General features: G+C 45.4%; 1 protein-coding gene across 3 annotated transcripts in view; it reads left to right on the forward strand.

Annotated features, from left to right (window-relative positions):
* The window catches only part of LOC119389526 (uncharacterized), a 278,510-nt gene that overhangs the window by 225,958 nt on the left and 30,500 nt on the right, over positions 1–22,052 (forward strand). The window contains exon 1 of one of the 3 annotated variants that reach the window (XM_037656834.2): positions 3,428–3,941. The exons of the other annotated variants lie outside the window; for them this stretch is intronic. Within the exon in view, the coding sequence (XP_037512762.1) occupies positions 3,797–3,941 (145 nt within the window). The 5' untranslated portion in view covers positions 3,428–3,796. Of the gene's footprint in view, positions 1–3,427; positions 3,942–22,052 lie in introns of those variants that run through there. 3 annotated transcript variants of the gene reach the window in all.

A 22,052-nucleotide genomic window follows, 5' to 3' on the forward strand; every position in this document is an offset into this window, starting at 1 on the left:
CTGAAAAATAACAAAGCTTCAAAATTCGCTGAGGTTGCATCAGCACTAATATAGGAGCAATTTCATGACGAAGAAAATATGTGAGCGCGCTAGCGATTCTTGGTCTGTTACAAATACGCCATCCCGGTCATTGTACTTGCAGATATAAATCTCGTCATAACATTTTTGGAAATCAAAAGGTATTGCTCAGTTCCTGACTTTGCACGCAGTACGTTCATCCTAGCGAATGTTGTACCGACATTTTTAGCTTTTTTAAAGATGGAAAGTGCGATATTATAGGCGGCCTATGCGAGCTTTTCTCTGACATACATGTTGACATTAAGCAGCAGATATTCAAAATGTTGACTATCATATACATGCAGCTTTAGCTAGAACTATATACGCTATTAAAGCACGAAAAATAGCCTAATGATTTTAGGTCGTTTGCTTCTACTATAATTCTGCAAAGCTCACCCGCCGTGGTGGCTTATAGAACGTAAGGTGTCGCGCTGCTACTCGAGGGCGCGGGTTCGATTCCCCGGAGGCCTCATTTCGATGGCGGCGAACTGCAAAGAACACTTGCGCATAGTTTTAGGTGCACTTTAATGAACCCTTAGTGGTTGAAATTAATCCGAGGTCCTTCATTACGGCGTGCCTCATAATTATATCGTGGTTTTGACACGTGAGCACCCAACAATTATTATTAACTTTGCAAAACTCTAATAGAGTTACGCTGTGATTACCTCTTTCTGCTTAAGCTAAATTTGGGTTGAACAAACGGGTAGTTCGAAGCAGTTTGCATACAAACACGTTTTGCTCAATAACAGATCTCTGCACGAGATGACACCTTGCGACACATTTTGTTCGATGATGAGGCCTTTGGTGATATTTATGACTTGGTCCGAACAGCGGCGAGAAAAACTACAGAGCGACGCCACGGGCGGCCACTGAAATACTCGAATGTGTATCTCCGTCCAAATGGTCGTAAGAACCTAATGTTTTTATTTTTCGACATTGATTTTCCTCGAGGAAACGAGCGTAGATATATTTTTATTGTTGCACTACGAAACAGCGCCCGAGCTATTAGTCGGAGGTTCTCTGCAGTTCAAAACGAGGCAAGAAAGTGGGAGTGGCAAAGCCGCGGCACTTCATAAGTTTTCTGGTGACGTCGACACTCAGTGAACAAATATCGCATGTTTTTGTTCAGCAAACGGAACCTGCCTTGTAAAATGAACGTTTTTGAGAAATTGGGAAAACGACGGCGTATTGCCAACGCGCTTGAATGCTATTGCAAGACGAGACTGGCAAAGAGGTTTGCATCACATCGTATTTGCGAATGAGATATTTATTCATGAACGCATAGATCACAGTTCATATGTAAAGCATACTTCGCTACAAGTCGCTCTTCGTGATCGTGGCTTGTGAGCGTGATACAACGAAGCGAGTTTCTATGAGTGATTAAAAGTTTCGTGTAGTGTATAAGCGCAATCACTGAAGAAGCGTAAACGTATACCTGTATACAATGACTAAGGATCCGTAGTGTTCACTAGTGAACTCCGACATATTTTGAGCGCCAGCGATTCACGAGGCCACAATAGTTATTTATTTGGTGTAGGATGCGACGCGAGATAGAAGTCATATTTCAAATGCCCTCGAAAGTGACAACATATGGAAATGTGTGGTAAAGAACGAAGCCGAAGCCAATCTCGAAGTTCGACTTCGCGCGAAAACTCAAAGGCAGCGTAAAAGTTGTCGTCGCAGTGATGACATTTCATGCAACGGCACGATTGTTTTCCACAGTTGCTTTTTCTTTCGCGACGATCGACGATTCTGGCACCTCATCTGTTTAAAGCCCAAGGCCAGCCACAAGCAAACGTAAATTATCGACTGCGGTAGTCGAGGATATTCTTGTTATCGGCTGTGGTGATATATGGTTAACCGTTACTGGCAGATCATAGCACCTATTGAAAGTACTGGCGCGCTTCCAAATTATGCTGATTTCTCTTCCGCCATTTAACAGCAGACCTTGTCCATCTCTAACGTTTCCTTATTAGAAACTCTGTCGATTTTTGTCACTTCATGCTAGTGAAGTATTCTTTAAATATTCTTTTACTGCTTGTCAAATTTTTTCTCGGCAATTGGCTGTGCAACAAGGACGTAAAAGACACATTGGTTAATTTGCGTGGTGACAAAAATCCGCCATTTGAACGCATGACAAGCGTCGCAGTAGAAAAAAAAAAACGCTAGGCAACATACTAATTTGTTTCTTGACCAATCCTCCATGGTGGGTGCGAGTTGGTGATGTAGGTCATCATCATCGACATCATCATCGACATCATTAACATGCTAGTGTTGCAGTACATAGTGGTTAAAAGCTAATTAAGTGCATTATTGTTACTGGGATAATATTTGTATGAGGTATTTACAGACTGAACACACAATATGACCAGGGCGATTGCATCGATCATGGCCGAGTCACTTTGTTCTCTTCTTCGCCTCACAACGTCTTTTCATGTCATCCCAAACTGCAGCGTAACAAGGTTTACTCTAGTGATGAGTTTGACAGGTCCATGTATACGAAGTAGTAGTCGGCTATGAATGTTGGTAACGCAGGTTGATCGAAAAGTAGGCAAGGGTTTGAATCACATGAGGCATTGGAAGCTAGTGTACATTTAGGCGTCTTCTCGCGATGTGTATTTTGCGATTGGCGGCCTGGACTAGCTGGTTATCCTTAACCGAAAGTGGGTACAGTGCGAAGGACCAAGAAATACGACAACTGTGCTGTTTGCATCATCTTAGTACTCGTCTTTCGCGCTGTAAACGGTTTTGGTTGCGTTTTTCATGCGCTACATTTTGTACCCTCGATATTTAAGCAGAAAATAAGTCAACGAACCACGTACGCTGCTTAATGGTAAGCCCTAGTCTCGCTTTCTCTGTATCACGGTACCTCCCAGGCGTTCGTAGCCACAAAATTATCCGCCAGTGACGCATGTTTATATCTCAGTGCGCTGAGCAGCGTCTTCCCAGTCCGGAACGACGCGAAGAGGATCACCTCAACTCGGGCGATAGTCACGCCGATCGTTGGACAACATACATACGGCTAGAGCGACGCTTGGACGAGCGCTGAGGCTCGAGTTGTGGCGAGAGGAGGAACAACAGGAAAGAAGGCACACCGGGTCGCTAACCAATCCCGGATGTTGGACCTGCCTTGTCGCGCTGCTGCCGCTTCGCTCGCCGGCGGCACACACGCCGCAGCCGCGCGGCGAGGAGGTTGCAGAAATAGGAGAGAGTGACGCGTGTCACCGGCTGAGAGAGGAGAAAAAAAGCGAGAGAAAATAAGAGAGGGAGAGAAAAGCGGGGCCTGTCTGCAGCAGCCGTGTGGCCGGTATCGCGGCGACACAAACAGACGTGTCGCTGGCGCCCGCTATGTAGCCGGCTGTGCCGCTCTGCCCTGCCTGGCCACAGACAGCCTGGACACCTCCCCACCCTCGCCGATGCGCACCTCCGAGCGCCGCAGCAGCTGGTCAGCGAAGCGACGACGTCGCCTCGCCGTGACACGGTCACCGCGCGCGCTCCTGCTGTGACCATTCCGCGGGCCGCGCGGATCGAGCGTCGCGGTGTCACCGACAGTGGGTCCCGGGAGAAAGTTCGTACTTGTCAGCGGTTTGTGCCACTACCATCGAACACCTACAGTGTTGCCTAGAAATGTTGTGGTTTCGGAGACGGTGGCTGTGATGGACTACGGAGGCCGGTGTCGGCGCCTGGGTTGAGGAAGAGTGGGAGCCCCCTTGGGAGGGCTCAAGGACCGAAGGTGTCGATGCGGTCGCTGGGCTCCCCCGGGGCCCTCACCGGCGGAGTGTCTCCGCAACGCGCCGAGGACGGCTTCGGCGAAGCCGTCACCGCTGGTCGCCAGGGGCGGCCGGAGCGCTGCCGCACGCCGCAGGAGTCTGCCGACGTTTCAGGTACCGGTGCATCCCACACCATCTCGTCTTGCGTACTCCCGAGTTCACTCGCGCTGTCGCGCGCGCACTCTCATGTCGCGATTGCGAGCGCCTCGTTACCAGCCGCGTAGAGTGGCGACTTGTCAAACGCTTCTATTCCGTCCCGGCTGTGCGTGGGGAAGTTTCGCTGCTCGCATAGCACACCGAGCTGTCACCGTCGCTTCTTTGTTCAGGGATAAGGGGGCTGTCGATCTTGACAACCGTCTCGTTTCGGCTTCACACCTGCGTACTTCGTCCTTTAATTACAACACAAACGCGGACAGATTCGGTTGCTGAGGGAGAAAGTTTAGTAGTTCTATGGACAGCACGAAAAAATTCCCCAAAGAAATGTCGCGCGCTATGATTTGACACTTCTGCGAAATACTGGATTAAGTGAATCATGGTGGAGGGAAGCACTGCTCAAGCAAGTCCTGTTGCCGGCCAGGTCTACCACGCTTAGCTGAAACCATTCCTGACTAACCATTATACGTATTTGTAAACTCCGAGTCACTGCACCCGGCACTCCATATCTGTGTTATTCTTTCAACCACGCCACCCCTCAGACCCCATCATCTGATATCACTACGAAGGCTCACTCGTCTTTCTCAGTGTGTTTCATTGGAGAAGCAGTTGCGTGCATTCAGCCGATAGTGAGCCAGTTCCCTTCGGTTCGTTTCAGTATAGTGCTTTCTCAACTCTATACGCTTAATGGGAGATACGATAGAACTACCGCGAAGGTGAATCGCGGCTTTCTAACCACATCTGTTGTCAGAATTCAACAAAAGCATTTTCACAATCTGCTGGTCCGGTGCTGAAACATTCATTCACTTGTTGCACACACTTCACTTGCGCTCATGTGCGTCGCTTGAGTGCCTCTTTTTGCACGACACAAAGTAGCACTATCGGTCAAAGGGCTCAGTGGCCTTTCATAACTTGTTTCTTGCACGCACTCCATTATTCACACGTAGTATATGGTACAGTCGCCAGCACAGCCGTATGATGTCGATCTGTTGTCGGCTACGTTTCACCACGTAGACACGTTCAATAGTTTGCTATCTAGATTTCTATGAGTAATGAGTTGCCAGAAGTACGTTAGCTTTGACGTCCTTTATTTGCAGCAAAGTAATAATAATAACACCTGGGGTTTAACGTCCCAAAACCACGATATGATTATGAGGGACGCCGTAGTGGAGGACTCCGGAAATTTCGACCACCTGGGGTTCTTTAACGTGCACCTAAATCTAAGTATACACGGGTCTCAAACATTTTCGCCTCCATCGAAAATGCAGCCACCGTGGCCGGGATTCGATCCAGCGACCTTCGGATCAATTGTAGCAAAGTAAATAAAGATGCTATAGCTTAACTAAAAGACGTTTGGGTTACATTTGTGACACGTGTGAATTTGCTTCCATCGTATTGCGCACGTGTCATATGCACGCCTTTCCATCGTCTATCAGTGCATCCGATTACCTGTATATTTATCGTTCCTCTCTGCGATACCAACATGCCTGAACTTCACTTTGAAAAGCTGGATCGGTTAGACCACGTATATATTATACTATAATATTATATATTACTGGTATACGTATGTTACCCTCACAAAAAAAAACTCGTCAATAAGCGTTATGGCGTATGAGTAACCATTTCCCACCATGCATGTGTTCGTCATTTCTGATCACAAGCTAGACTTCGTTTTATACGCGTCATTCATCTCAACATTTCGGTCGTACACATTGTTACAAAGTGGTCTCCATAACCCTATATACCAGTTCACTGGCGCGCGTCCGAGTTGTTATAAAACAGCTATGCTTACACGTGCGTCTGCATGTGTGAACGCATGCAATCGCGAATCGTCTTTACCGTGAAATTTTCGATTTACGCGTGCGCAGCCGCCCCCCTGTGGTATATACAATGGTGACGGTGCTCGGCTGTTGGCACGGAAATCGCTGGTTCGATCCCGGCCGCGGCGGTCGCATTAAGGCGGAGACGAAATGCTATAGAGGACCGTGTAGTTATCTATAGGTGCACGTTAACGGCACCGAAAACCAATTTTTATGGTACCTGTTTTCTTTAGCGCAACAGAAAGCTTACCGGTCAGAGTGTCTAATTACGGAGTGCGAACGCGGAAAACGCCGAGAAACATTTATTATCAGAATATTTCGATCTGCGGCGAATATGAAGTCGTGTACACACAACACGCGCTGAAAACAGCGGAGGTGAGCGCCACAGCGGTTCGTGTTCATGCGCGTCGGTTTGCTGCGCATGCGTGCAGTCCCATGCGCCGCGGCTCGACATATTTCACTATTTGCCGGGGAGGCGGCGCCGCTTCTCAGCGTGTAACTCCTTTTACCTCGTAAGAAGCACAACATAGAGCGGGGATGGATAATAATATACATACTCTAATTTTGAGCACTAATTATGGTGCGCATGAAAGCGTCAGACTATACGTACAGCAAGGGGAACGTCTCCATAATCTAGCTTCAAGGCTCTTCCGCTAGGCTGCGCAACAATACCGCCTTTTTGTCACTATTTTAAACGCCATTTAAAAGCATAATAACCTACTCAGATCGCGAAAGGATTCTTGAATCTCTCACTGTGATTCACGGTTGTTTCATTTCCACCAGGTTCTAGTCACACGTTCTGGCCTGTTGTCGGTCCCTTTAAAGAACCTCAGGTGGTCGAAATTTCCGGAGCTTTTTCACTACGCGTGCCTCATAATCATACCCTGATTTTGGCACCTAAAACCCCACAAATTATATACGCATGCGTGTTTATTGCCAAAGCTTCGCAGTATAAGCCATTGCACGTTTGTTTGCCAAGCAGTATAACAACATAAATGCACACACAGTCCACGAATGCATTACACAGCATAATATGATGTAAGGCGCTGAAACTTTAGAATCCCCCCCCCCCTCACCCTCATCTGTGTGTTTGCTATCGCTGTGATGAGCACCACGCTAAAAGACTGGGCGTGCAAACAGACACAAGAGAGAAGTCAAGACACCATGTCGTTTGTGGTGTCTTGACTTCTCTCTTCAGTCCGTGTTTGCATGCAGTCAGGGGTGGAAGTGCTGCGCCATTTGCGCCACGCTGCGCCAATGCGCTTCTGCTGCGCCATCCTGCTCCAAAACGCATTATTGCGCCAAAACTGCTCCCAAGCGGTCTTTGGTGCACGGCCTCTGCGATGGGCTCCGGTGCGCTGCCGGAACCGATCACCGAGGATACGTTTGGTGCCTTCATGTGCCGCTGTCATCCGTGTCAGGCGCGTCCAAGCGAGCTTATAACATTATATCATCATCACATCACTTGGCGCGCTCTCGCGACGTTGTCGAAGGCGCAAAAAACCTAGCGAACAAGAAAGTGAGTTATGCAGCGATATTTCGATTGTGACGCTGGCGGCAGAGGAGTTTCTGGCGCGCTGCGCGCACGAGGCGGTTGTTGTCATCGTGGCCTGGGATTGCGAACATGAATAAAAGTAAGTGCGTTGACGTTTCATCAGGTCGAAAAGGTTCTATTTACTGCGAATATTTCATTTGATGTGAAGCCATGAAGATATGGATTTTGTTTCATAAGTCTGCATGAAAATGAAAAATTTGTTTTATCCGTTTGCGGTCAATGAAGCCACTACCAACTGCGAAATCACTCACAGGGCTTTGGTTTGTGTAAGTCGGTTGGACCATTTCTGAAACTCATTTTTTTTTTTTTAGCGAGAGCATGCCTCTCTATGTGCAAAATTTGTTGCATTGCACACAAGCCCTTAGACGTTATAAATGCAGCATGTAAACGCGCTCGTGCAGCGACGAGCTTAGTCTCGCTAGTGCGATCGGTCGCGTTGTTCGATTTTGGCTCGTCAGAACCTGCGCTCGGCTCGTGGTCAAGTACGCTGTAGCTCGTACCATCCGCAGCACAACATGACATGCCGCTCGCCGCCGTGGCTGTGTGTGGCTTGGTACATGAGGTGGCGAGTGAAGAAATATACAAAAAAGAACAAGATAGACACTTGGAAGGTTTATTACTGAAAAGACGAATGTGAGGTAGTACGAAAACAGAACCACGGGATACAAATTGTGCACTTGCGACCATAGGCGTGCGCAGGGTTCCCCATTAGGGGGGGGGGGGGGGCAAGGGTTCATCACAGCGCCCCCCACCCTACTAAGTCAATGTATGGGGAAGATTTTGCGCAATCTTAGGTGACTAGAAGGGTCAATGTACGGGTCGGATTTTGCGCCCCCCTCTTAGATGATTAGGGGGGGTGGCCGCCCCCCCCCCCTGCCCCCCTGTGCGCACGCCTATGCTTGCGACATCTAGTATCATCGCACCTCAAATGCCATATTTGCGTGCATATAACCGACACCAATAATTGACAAATCTTGGAACTTGAAGGGAAAAGGTGGAAGCGCGCGGCGCAATTTTTGGCGCGATTTACGCGCGTTTGGAGGGACGCGCGCGTTTTTTGACGAACGCCTTCGCGAAATCGCGCTGTTGCGTCCCGAGTGGCTGGACATCATGCGCGACTGACGCGTGGTCGGAGGGTCGCGCGCGTCATTTTGATGAACGCTATCTCAAAAATCGCGCCGCCGCGTCTTCCTACTCGAAAAGTAGAAAAGAAAACGCCTCGCGCGGCGCATCGCCCGCTCGTCCTAGAAGTGGAGTTTAGGGTGCAGACGCGTGTTTGTTTGGTTTCTTCCAATGCCTCCAGACGGCGCTGACCTCCGCGCATTTCGAAGGAACTTTTTGAAGCCGGCTTTTGACGAAAATGCAACCCGGCAAACGCGGCGCAAAAACGCCTCTGCTGAAAAACGTTGATTACCATGAACGTTTTTCATTTGTCAGTCTAGTCAAGTGTAGCTATTCAAAACATCGCTTATCTCGTTTTCCTGGGTCATTGCTCTATCACAGCTGTGATGTTTTAATGATAACACGTACGCGGGCGTGTGTATATATATCATTTGTTTAAGTGCTGTTGGTTCATCAATATTGAATGTTTTCTAAAATCGTTGGAATTTCTTGTGTTTACCAGAAATAAAAATTAAACAACAATGATGTCTGACCCTGCAATTCTGCTCCAAAACTAACTTGCATTGCTCCAAAACACACATTTTGGTGCTCCAAAGCTGCTCCAAAACAGCATTATTTCTGCTCCCTGAGCTGCTCCAAAACGCTCAAGCCCGCTTCCACCCCTGCATGCTTTTTAGCGTGAATACGTGCCAACTATAGCTCAGCTCTCTGTTATCCTGAGCAGATCTGTAGCATCTTCCAGCCAATGGAGCATAGCACGCCAAACGAAGTCTCCATGTGGAAAACCTCCATCTTCTCAAGCCGGCATTCCTTCCCTGCATGCCTAATCTGGGCCCATATTAAAAGCTATCACAGCTACTCACACTAGAATTGCTGCGTAAAAAGAATTTCCATCAAATCCTGAAGCTGGACATATTAGCAAATCTCGCTGGCCAATGGCGAATTGAGCTTACGAAATAAATGGGAATTAGGCACCTGTTTCTTTGATCTCTGGCATCACGTTTTTCCTACTAACAAAAAACAAAACAAAAGAAAAACAAAAAAGCAAGGCCCATATTCACAAAACACTTCATAAGCTACATTTTTTTTCGTAAGATAATATTTCAGCCAATCACGATGCGGCCGATACCATTAGCTAATCCGGATGACCAATGGGAAAACACACTTACGAAATAGAAGTTTTGTGAATGCGGTCTCAGGGCTTCATTGTTCTCCTTCTTCTCTCCCTATAAACATTTAATTTATGCACACGAGTTTTATTGAATAACTCGGTCGCACACGTACGGCCCGTTACGATAACGATGCTTAGTCGTTCTATCTGGCTGAGCTGTGCTTCTCCTCATGCAACTGCTTGCTTGGGTCTTTATGTTTTGTTACGCAGGAATACATGTTTGCTCTGGTATTTCATTCGCGTGTTCAGTTATACCAGAACGCTTTCAGATAGTGAGCCTCGCGTCCACTTTAACCATTCCCTTCATTAACGTGCGCCTTCTTCCAACCCCCATTCCACCAAAAAAGTATGAGCTTCCCCGCGTAATGGTTACTTATTACATACACACACAAATAATAGCGTGTGAGTATAGATTCTATACACAATTGCGGACCATGCGATCTTCCTCCTGTATTACTAGCGAACAAGCGTGCATACGCACATGAGGTGGCGAATAAAAGTTATTACTAGTTAATTACTTATTAGTTATTTAGTTTTGCTGAATTAGTTACCTTCAGACGAGGCGTACCGTCGGAATAAACGAGCAGTAGCGATCCGATACGGCTGTGCGCTGTAATATGGGTTGACCGATCGCTGCCACCCGTAATTGCCTGCTTTATTTGGATTAGTCTCCACAAGACGGTTCAGCTCGTATCGCCGCTATTTCCGTCCACAAACATTACATCCTTAGTGTTATGCTCTTCACGAATGACACCTTGTTGAATTGAGGCGAAGATGTATTGGCGTTCAAGCCTGGGTTGATGCATTACTTGCGCGAACGATTGATGTGCTTTCATTCGCGTTACTATACGCAACTCGCGCAACATGCATCACGCGAAGTGTGTTTGTGGGCGTGTGTGTGTGTGCTTGCATTGTTAGCTCATTTGTTAGCTCTCGGCTCATCCACCTCTACGTTGCCAAGAGCATTGGGTAGCGATACGCAACGAAATAAATAAAGAAAAAAGGAAGTATTTGTTTCCATTGGCCAGTCTCCTTATTCCATATCCAGCATATATATATATATCAGTGGCGTAGCCAGGAATTTTGTTCGGGGGGGGCTCACGTTGCAGCGCGACCTCCTCATTGAATTTTTAGAACGACTAAGTATATGAATAACATTTATTTATTTATTTATTTATTTATTTATTTGTTCTTTCTTTATTTATTTATTTATTTATTTATTTATTTATTTATTTATTTATTTATTTATTTATTTATTTATTTATTTATTTATTTATTTATTTATTTATTTATTATATCCTCAAAGGTCCCATATGGGACTTTACATGAGGGGTGGGCGTCATAAAATGGCGGTATCGATGAAGGTGTATGTTAGGATGTGGTTGAGTCTGCTTCCTGGATGGCATTTTTGAAGCGCGCAAAATCGCGGATGACTGCTGCTTCGTTCGGAAGGTCATTCCAGTCTCGGGTGGTGCGCAAAAAGAAGGGCTGCTGAAATGAGGTGGTGTGGGCACATGGCGGAATCACAGCATTTGGATGACTTGTGCGATGACCGCGATGGACCGGCTGGATGAGGTGGTTGTCACGCGGGGTTGAATAAAAGAATCTGTGAAAAAGGCAGAGACGTGCAATACGACGACGAAGAGCGAGGGTAGAAAGATTTAACTGGGATTTGAGGGCGGAGACGCTCGAGTAGCGGGAATAATCTGAAACAATGAATCTGGTTGCTCGGTTCTGTACTGACTCAAGTATTTGGATATGATTAGTTTGGTGGGGGTCAAAGACAGCAGCTGCATACTCAAGTTTTGGTCTGACAATGGTGTTATAAGCGAGTAGTTTAACGGAAGGTGGTGTCATGGAAATGTTACGGCGTGTGTACCCGAGAGCGCGGTTATCGGAGTGAATTATGTGATTTATATGGTCGCCCCAAGATAGGTTACTCGAAAGATGGACACGCAGGTATTTAATCGAGTCAGTAGCAGCTATATGACAGTTGTTGATTGTGTAAGTAGCCAGCGTGTGGTTTCGGCGACGATGGAAAGAAATTAGTAATGTTTTTTTCGCATTAAGGGACATCAACCAGGTGGTACACCACTGCTGAATGCGTGAGAGGTCATGCTGTATATAGAGGAGACATCGGTGGGGTTATTTATGGGGCGGTAGAGGACACAATCATCAGCAAAAAGACGGATGTTAGATTCAACGGAAAGCGGAATATCGTTAATGTATATTAGGAATAAAAGAGGCCCTAGGACGATACCCTGGGGCACGCTGGACAAGACATGCGAGAGGTCGGAGGAGTGATCATTAACATGCACGAATTGTTTACGGTTTGTTAGGAATGCTTTAATCAAGTTAAAAACATGCCGATGAAGGTTTAGACGCGAGGTTTTTTTGAAGGAGACGGGAGTGAGGTACCATATCGAAGGCTTTTTCAAAATCTAAGAACAGTGTGTCAATTGGGATGTTACGGTCCATATGAAGGTGAATGTCATGCAGGAATAATGTTAGTTGGGTCTCGCATGAGTGATCTTTACGAAAGCCATGTTGGTTTGGGTGAAAGAAGTTTACGGATGATAAAAATGTAGCAACATGAGAAAAGATGACGTGTTCCATGATCTTTGAACAAACACTAGTGAGCGAGATTGGTCGGTAGTAACGTGCAAATGAGCGGTCACCTTTCTTGAAGAACGGAAAGACCTTCCCAACTCTCCAGTCTAATGGGACTTCACCTGTGTCGGGTGACTGCTGAAAAATGATTGACAATATGGAACTACATACATGTTTAGTATTTTTCAGAATTTTGGCGTTTATGCCATCTATACCGCATGACGAAGAGTTCTTTAATTGGTTAATAACTTTTACAATTCCCTCTGAATTGAATGTAATCTTTGGCATTGGCGGAAAAGCAAAATGCGGAAAATCAGGAAGTTCGTTGTTAGGTTCGTTAGTAAAGACTGAACAAAATGCAGAGTTGACGGATGGAACGTCGCAGTCGGCAACGGGGGATCCAGAAGTGTCACAAAGAGAGACTGTGGTTTTGTCGTCCGGTTTCATAATTTTCCAAAAGCGGCGTGGGTATGTACATGTATTACCATGTACATACATTGTCACTGGTATTACCATTAATATGTATTACCAGTGACAATTTGTATTAGATGCTGCAAATCACTTCTTGAATGCTGCCCTCTGTTAAGAACGAGCAGGAAATGTGTTTTTTCGTAAAAATATTATGTTGGCATGCCCGCAAAATCTTTCCAGGAATAACTGTCTTCAATCTTTTCAATATTTGTGTTTGTGTGTGTGTGTGTAACAGGTACGGCAAATATCACGTAAACTTCGGAACTGCATCAGCTTTGAACTGAAGAGGTGCCCGATAACAAAAAAATGAAGTCCACGAAATAACCAGGATTTTAATGCAGATTGTTTACGCAAAATGTTAATCTTTTTGCACAAATGATGCGGCCAGGGAAAAGCAAGAATGGGAAAGTACACCTCGAATACGGGCAAAATATAAGTCACCGGAAACAGTGCGCAGTATGCTTACGCAAAACTTCACAAATGTACATTTAAATATGCAATCAATAAACGGAACTAAGCAATGATCACTATACATAATGGCCAACTGATATGTCCTTGGGCCAAGCTGCTGTCTCGGACGCACCATGTAAACAGAACTATAAAGGAAGAGCGCAGAAATAACGAAAGAAACTACTTCAAAACTGTTTTAAAAGTGCGAACCACTATTGTGCACTCAATTTAAAGGAAGGTTGCCGCTTCTAGTTCAAAAAGCAATGAAGAACAAAAACGACAAATGAAAATAACAAACAATGCTGTTAGTACGGCTTCTCAATAGTTGAATTTGTTTGGTAACGCCGCGTATGCCGACCTCTCAGTGAACAAGGCGAAGCTGCCGATTGGCTGGTAATGTCCACCTGATGCCCGTATTCTTATGTTTATATTAGGTCACAGTGTTAACTGCTAAAAGGTACAAAATCCTCACGGCTTTAAAAGGTGGTGAACAATAATATTGCGTCAGAATTACGGGCTCATTGACCTGAACTCTGCAACAGTAGTGTCTTTTCCTTTCGTTTGCGCTGATTTTTGTCCTGCTCGGTATCAAAGGACAACGTTGACCCGGCGAGGAAGCTTAGCGAAGCGGTCAATGACTTCCGACACGCTGATGTCGACATTTCTGTGGGCGTACAGAAGTGCCTGGCCAACCATGCGTTCCTCAGACATCGTGGAGCGTAAGTAGTTCTTAAGTAACCTCATGCTTGAAAACGTTCCCTCTGCGCTGGCAGTGGTCACTGGAAGGGTGACTAGAATCCGGAGTAGCTTGTACACATTCGCACAGAACCTGCTGTCGCAATGAGAGAGGGCATCGGTTCCTGTACCGGGGCTCTGGTTTGCTGCTTTGTTCGCCCACTTTGTCCACCATAGTCGCAGTTCTCCAAAACCAGCCCTCGTTTCGACGTCATGCGCAAAAACGGTCAGGAGATTTTCTGCTCCTTTCTCCCGATCATCTTGCATTGGTGGTATTGCGGATGATACAATTAATGAAAAGTCCTTTAGAAGTGTCCTGTGCTGTTCGAACCATTTGTTTAACTGGGCTAGTACGTGGTTCATGAACGGAATGAACAGGGTTCTGCGAAAATATTCTTCCGCACTTTCGAATGTATTGCTCCCAAGGTTTTGTTTCCGGACACCGGCTCGACGGCTGGTGATCTCCACATTCAGTTTTTCTGCCAATGCCTGCATTTGTGCAAATATTTTTGAGAAAGAAACATTCGTGTTCTTGCGGTCACTTTCAATTGTCTGCTGTATCACTTCTATGTCGTCAATGGCAGCGCTCATGTCGATACTCCTCGTCTGCAGCTTATTTGACAGGCAAAGTCAGTGTTAACACGTGTTCCGTCACATGCAGGCTTACAAGGAACGCTGGTGAAAAGAGTGCCAACATTAGACTGTTTGCCTGCACTGGACTTTCGCCATTTCCGTTAAACTTAGTCTCCTCTAGTGCTGCGATCAACGGCTGAAAGAGGCTCACAAATGAAAGCACTGCATCGTGCTTCTCGGCCCAGCGCGTTTCGCATAGTCCCAAAAGGCGCTGCCTTGTAGGCTCAGGACAGCTCAAACTTGTCACTTTTCGCAAAACGTGTGAGCGGCTAGAAGATTTACGGAAAAAGGCTGACGTCGCCTTCAGAGTCCCAAAACAGTTTCGAATGTCTGTGATGGAGCATGCTGCACACACAACTATAGATAAAGGGAGTGACACGCGCAGTGAATACATAGAGTGCGGCTGGATATTTCTCACGGACAGCAGCTTGAACACCATTCGTTTTGTCGGCCATCGAACTTGCACCACCGTAGCCTTGACCACGGAGATGCTGCATGTTAATTCCCATTTCTATAAGGAGCCTTATGATGGTGTCGGCCAGGGCCCGGCCATTTGGTCGTGAATTGGCACAAAGCCTAAGAACACTTCTTCGATTCCGTTCGCATCCTTATTAAGGTACCTTGCCCAAACAGTAAGCTGCTCGATACCCGCAACATCCGTCGTTTCATCAGCAAGTACGGAGAAGCAGCCTGCAGCGTTTACTTTTGCGACTAGGCTTTCCTTGATGATTGCAGCAGAGATTTCTATAATGTGGTTTTGTACATATAAATTAAAATATGAGGCCTTATTTGGGCAACTTTCCAAATGCTTTTTTTTTTATCTGTGTCGCCACAATCCGCGCGCATGCGAAGCAGCTCTTTGAAGTTGCCTGTATTTGTAGAGGAGGCTGTGCTTGAATCCATGGGACCACTGTCTCTATGTCCACGGAGAGCCACACCTTGCCACCCGCAAAAGAGAACTGTCTCAACAATAGGCTGTAACTTCCTTCGGATCTCTCTTATTTGAATTTGCCTGCCATGGTCCAGCTCATCAACAACACTGGGCACACATCCTGAGAAGGTTTGAAGAAAACTATCGGCTACCAGATGAGCGTCAGTGTGATATTTAGTGACTTCATGTGCACCGAAGACTTCGAGGGCGTGCTTCCACTTTTGAAATGGATTGGATACGAGGGCCTTAGTGCGCGCATGTTGGCCCTTGCCAATCTCACTTCTGCTAAAAAGGACACACACTCGGCAAAACGCACCCTCTTGAAGCGCTGAGAAGCCATCGGTACCTGTCCAGCCAAGCCACGTAAACATTCGTTTCTGCTTAAAATCGTTCATAGACTTAAACATATAGCATGGCGGAGGAATCCAAGGAGAAGCTAGCAGTTGATGTTTTGTGTCATCATCCACTTTTGAGCCATCTGTGTACAGCCCGATATCAAACTTGCTTCTGCTAACATTTTGAGGGTCATAAAAAGATAAATAATTAAATAAATTATAATCAAGCTGAAGCCCAATAAATCCCACCACCCGGGTGACGCCGCTGGTTGGTGGTGTATGAGAGCACGAAAAATTTCGGGGGGGGCTGAAGCCCCATAAGCCCCCCCCCCTGGCTACGCCCCTGATATATATATATATATATATATATATATATATATATATATATATATATATATATATATATATATATATATGGATTGACTGTAATTTAACTTAGCAATTCTAGCGTAATAGATTTTCATCAATGTTGACTGACCCAGGGCCGAATTCGCAATGTTATTCGTTCGTGCGTCTCATCTCCCTACCGCGCTTGTGATTTGTCCACTTTCTATACTATTCGTTTGCATCAGTTCTTACAAGCTATATTGGCCATGGACGTTTTGTGGGTAACTTAGATTTAGGTGCACGTGCGCACTTAGGTGGAGAACACCCGTGTACCTACAGATTTAGGTGCGCATTAAAGAACCCCAGGGGGTCAAAAATCTACATCCTAAAATCCTTTTTTTATTGCAAGTATACGGGCCGGTGAAAACCTCCGAGCACAGCATGACAGTATTAGATACACATTGCTGTCGAAACAGACTCACCGTACACATATAAGTAGACCACACTAACCAAACGGCCGCGCGTTTGGATTAGTATCGAAACAGCCTTCAAGCATCATGCACGACCGATTACCACGGTGTTGAGGCCAACGTGTCAACTGCTAAGTATCTGCTGCGAACACGTGTCAAGGATGGCGCGGTCGCGAACATCGACATCGCCCATGCTCCGCTTAAACTGCCTCTGTACTACTACATGGCAATTAAGCATACACGTGGTTGACTCCCCGCAACTCGGTGTTTCTTTTCTCTTACCGCAAGAGGTTAATTTGTATCAGTGTAAAAAAAGAAAGCGCGGTTTCACTGACAGCACCGCCTACTGAGGTGATTCGTATAGCGCCAGCCCTCGTATCGGCCGGGTCGCGGCGACGTCCCATGGTCATCGGAAAGGGCGACATTAATTGGTCCTCGCTTGTCCACCGAAGAAGAAAATTCCTCGCGTTAGTACGCAAGAACGCTATTTAGCATGTACGTGGCCGCGATTATTGGCGCTTGCTTTCATGACGCGCATTCGTATACAGCCGGATCTGTAATTTTCCCCGCAAATCGTGATCGCCACTTCGTGACTTGGAAGGACTTCGCGCCACGCGCAGTGCGCGGCTCCCATCTGCATGATTGGGACACACTTCGAGAAAATGTTGGCTCGTTTGACAAAGTGAAGTCGTGTCGCTTACATTCTGCGTCAGGATAATGCAAATTTACGGCACACCATGCGCTTTCCTGTTAAGAGAGATAACCATCCCGTGTTAAGAATTGACGCTGATCGCTGCGGTCACGTGAACTGCCCAATGACAGGGTCATATTCGCGTGAGAAAGTTACTTCTTGTTATTCTGACGGGAATGGCGACCCTGATTGGTCGCCAAGTATATATATATATATATATATATATATATATATATATATATATATATATATATATATATATATATATATATATATATATATATATATATATATATATATATATATATATATATATATATATACAAACACAAAGCCTAGGCCGAACTTGAGGTTGGTAATGCTATATGATTTATTTTAAAACGCGCTATCCTGGCGTTGGTGGTTATCTTTTAACGGTACAGTATATTGTGACCCGTGAGATATTACCTAGCCTTCGATGTAAAAGCACCGCGTTTACGTGTGCGATTTCTCTGAAGTCCCGTTTACTTTCCTAGAAGTACGGTCATGTCACATATATATCGTACGAGTCGACCTTATCGTGTTCGGGATGATGCAGACTAATATCGTTATATTATCAAGAAATGAATGCAACTTTAATGTTTGTGTTGCTTGTTTTGCCTATTGGTGCTCAGTCCTGTTGCTCGTATTACATGAACATTTCATGTTGCAACTATAGACGCTCCGCACAATTTATTGCCTCATGTACTGTAAAAAACAAACAAAAACAGACAAACAAACAAAGATTGCAAGTTGATAACTTTGGTGAGTGCTGACTTGCCGTATCTATAACTCTCTAAATATACATGTTAACTTTCTTTTAGAGAGGCAGGACCTACCCAAAAAAAAAAAAAGTAACAGGTAACCCTTTTATTTTATTAGAGTATCGGTATGTACTAAAGACAGAGAGAGAGCGAAAGCTCCCTATTGAAAGCAGAATGATCAGCCAGCGTATATCTGCCTACTTGTTATTCTGCAGAGAAAGGGGAGGAGGTGAGAAAAAGGCCATGCAAGGAAGATTCAGAGCCTGAATGTCCAACGAGACGGAATCTCCAACGAGACTGAATGTCCACTATTGGACATTCAGTCTCGTACATTCCGCCTCGTTGGACATTCAGGCCGCAAGTGTGCAAGGAATTGGCCAAAAAGATACGTTAGAGAAAAGTAACAATAAATACAGGTCTTGTAATAGCTGTCCAAGGCGATGAATGGACAGTCTCGACAGTTAGTGTAAAATATGAAAAAAAGGAACAAAAAGAAGAAACGAACACTTATGGGCACAGAACACACTTTCTTGATTGAAGGATCAAAGTTTTCCGAGAAAACAAACATATTTTGTGTGTGCGAAGAAGTTCAGTGCTTTTCACTGTTCCGATGTATTTAAAAAAATGTGTTGAATGTTTGAAAACGCATATAGTGAGCATTTTCCGCGTTTATTGTCACGACTTTTGGTCAGTTCACAGGAACTTTCTGTTCGCAGGCGTTATCTGCCATTGGCCGTCGTTGGCAATATGCCGGACGTGATGATTGGCTCACGCTTCCTCTGACGAACTTTTCCAGCCTATCGAACTATTCGAGCGAGTACGGGAGGGTCCAGGTGTCGCTGTTTAGTGCGAAAAATGTCGGACATGCTTGTCGGAAGTTGTTCTCGTGAGGAAATAAAACATCAACGACAACAAAAATCACGCGTGAAAGACCGTGCGGTCAGTGTTCGGTCGCAGTGTCCTTATGTACACTTTGTGTGGAGCGCAGCCTTTGCGACTGCGAGGACAGGGCGTGCACTTTCGAGCCGACCGGCCGTCAGCTATAGGACTCGGCAAATGTGCGCCGCTCTTAAAAGTTCGCGTTTTGTCCTCTCTGTGTGACGGTTGCTGTCAGAAAAGTCATGAAGGCGTACCAGGCGACCTTTCGCGTGTTCTTGTGGAAATATATACGGTGTCATACGTGCGAATGCAGGGCGAATAAGACATTACATGCGATCAAAACTGCCAGGTGTATTGTCGACACACGTGAAAGGCGACAGAGAGAAGGAGATTAGCACGAGGCTACGTGACATAAACGGCATCTAAAACTGTTTACGTATTACGTTGGCCGTGAGAGATGACACTACCATACACGCAATACCAATTGACGCATGCGCACTCCGAAGCTCGCATTTCATGTCTGGCTGGTTGTGTAACGTTCGTAATGGAGTACATGGCTATTTCATATATGCGCACGTAAGGAAGTAAGGAAACAGAAAAAGGAGAAGACAGGGAGGTTAACCTGAAACACTTCCGGTTGGCTACCCTACACTGGGGGATCGGGGAAGGCCATATCAGGTGCTGCCTGGCACTGAAGGATATCAAATACTTTTCGAGTACTGCTACTGCATACAGAGTATAGAGAAAAAAGCAACAATATCAGAAAGGGTATAATTTAACACCTACCGTTTCGTGGCTTTATGTATTGCCTTTTCTCTAATATGGAGAATTCATAACACAACAAAATTCATTTAGCAAATGAGAGCTGAAGACACAACGAAAGTAGTTTAGAATTTAATAAAAAACAAAAAAAAAAACAAAAAAACATCGGGATTCCGAAGTAGCTAAAAAGATTCTTAGGAATTTCGTGGCAGAAATAGGAGCCGCATCGGCAAATACTAATTTCATCACACGATAAAACAACTATACATAAAGGGAGTGGCTGCAGAATAGGGTCTGGTCTGTACAGGCGGGACCACAGATGGTGTCTTTGGTTTGTTAGAAACAAGCGGGAAATACTGCGCCGTGAAATGGATGTTTCAATTATGGATCTGGAGGAGGAGAAAAAAATTAAGTAAGAGCCTTAAAGAAACGCGTGATTCAAGTGAACCCGTTGATTACGAAGTGACTGTGGAAGTCAACGGCGTGAGAGAGATGAGTGTGGCTGGTAAAACATTCAGCGTGTATACGGTATTATTCCACTTGAAGCGATGGCGTGTGTTCGAGTTACTTGCTGACTCATCGACGTGTCATGGAGGTAGCCGACGTTTAGAAGCATTGATGTAAAAGAACATGCTCGTATACAAGAGCCGTGAGTTACCATATCCGTTCTCATATTCATGAAACAAGGCACTTGATGTTAGCAAAGCCATGGGGGTGCATCCCCATGCATCACTATGCGAAAGTGACAAATAGTGAAAGAATCACACCTTTCTACATAAGGGTGCGATTCTTTCACTATTTACCTTCTCTTAAACGAGGTTTTACGACAAGGCACGTTCTCCCATACTGCGGACAGATCATATATATATACGGGTTTGCGAGCATGTCCTACACATCAACAGTATAAGTCCTACACATCAACAGTATAAGTGTGTACTCGAGCTGGATGTAATGATTGTTGCTTCATGACCTCACTAAGGTAACGGGAAAATTCGTTCCCACGTGACGTGATAATCGTCGTCAATCGCTATAATTGAAAGCACAAGATAGAAACAAATTGACTTCGCCCTTCGTGAAAGTGAGAGCGAAACTGAGCAACATCCAAAAATTGTTTGCAGTTGCTGCTTGCCATCGTGACTTTCTATATATATATATGCACACCACATGGGCTATACAGGATGTCATGCATGACCGAACGCTTTGATCATGCTTGTTCAGAGCTATAACAGCTACAAGCGGGCAAAATTTCTCTCAACTTCTATTCAACGCGTTACTCAATCATGTGCCGATTGATTATCGTAATTCGCTTATAACCTGTAAATAGTCAAACATAAGCGAAGCGTATCGCTCGCATAGCAGTGTGTATACAATAGAATGCGTAATCTAATTTCTATAGCCATTGCGCATTAGTGATTTCTGCTTATAAACCTCCTCTCCTCGTTCCTTTCTTCCTTTCCAGAAAATGTGACTGCAGTATAGCGTAGAAAACGTGTTACTTGTACCCTCTTCTGTGCAGACAATGACACTCATCTAAACCGAACTATGAATAACAGAACGCGCACATTAAGTTATACATAAAGAAGCTTAAGTGAAAGCCAGGCTATCAAGTGAAATGAAGATATCAGGTTGCCTATGTCTGTGTGCTTTCACTTTTTTCTGTGCTCTAAAAATTCTTTCTTCTATATGGGACATATATGTATGCCCCTATTCACTTGCAGAGTGACATGCAGTCCGACACTTGTACGCTGTAAAATCCCCCGGCTTTTAAATAACGAGCTTTTCCTTTCTGTCTTAACTTCGAGCACTATATATACCTTTGTATCCTTCTCAACTCGTGGGGTGCTGAGTAGTATCTTGCAAGCTGTGTTTTCGTAAACCGCGTAGATTTATTCTGTCTATACCGTTCTGCAGGCTTACGTATAGTATACCTTTTATTCTGTGCACGTTACCGGGAAACGTTTCATCGTTTCCTTTTCTGTAGCTTGACTTAACCCGTCACCGCACGACCCTCTATTGTTCTGTTCTCGAGCGAGCAAGGAAAAGGTCAGTCCTTGAGTGACACATATGGAGCAACAATCAGCACATGCTCCTGTACGCGTGCTCAACGGCTGTCCGGCCTTCCCTTTGACGAAGAATGGGATACGGAGTCGAGGTGTCACTGACTGAACTTATACCATGCAGAGGGGCAGTGTTTGGCAGTCCATCGTAATATCTGGGGTTTTACGTGCCGAAACCACGATATGATTATGAGGCACGCCGAGGGCTCCGGAAATTTCGACCATCTGCATGGTGTTCTTTAACGTGTGCTGACATCGCACAGCACACGGG

The sequence above is a fragment of the Rhipicephalus sanguineus genome, chromosome 4, assembly GCF_013339695.2.
Source record: "Rhipicephalus sanguineus isolate Rsan-2018 chromosome 4, BIME_Rsan_1.4, whole genome shotgun sequence".
Taxonomy (NCBI): domain Eukaryota; kingdom Metazoa; phylum Arthropoda; class Arachnida; order Ixodida; family Ixodidae; genus Rhipicephalus; species Rhipicephalus sanguineus.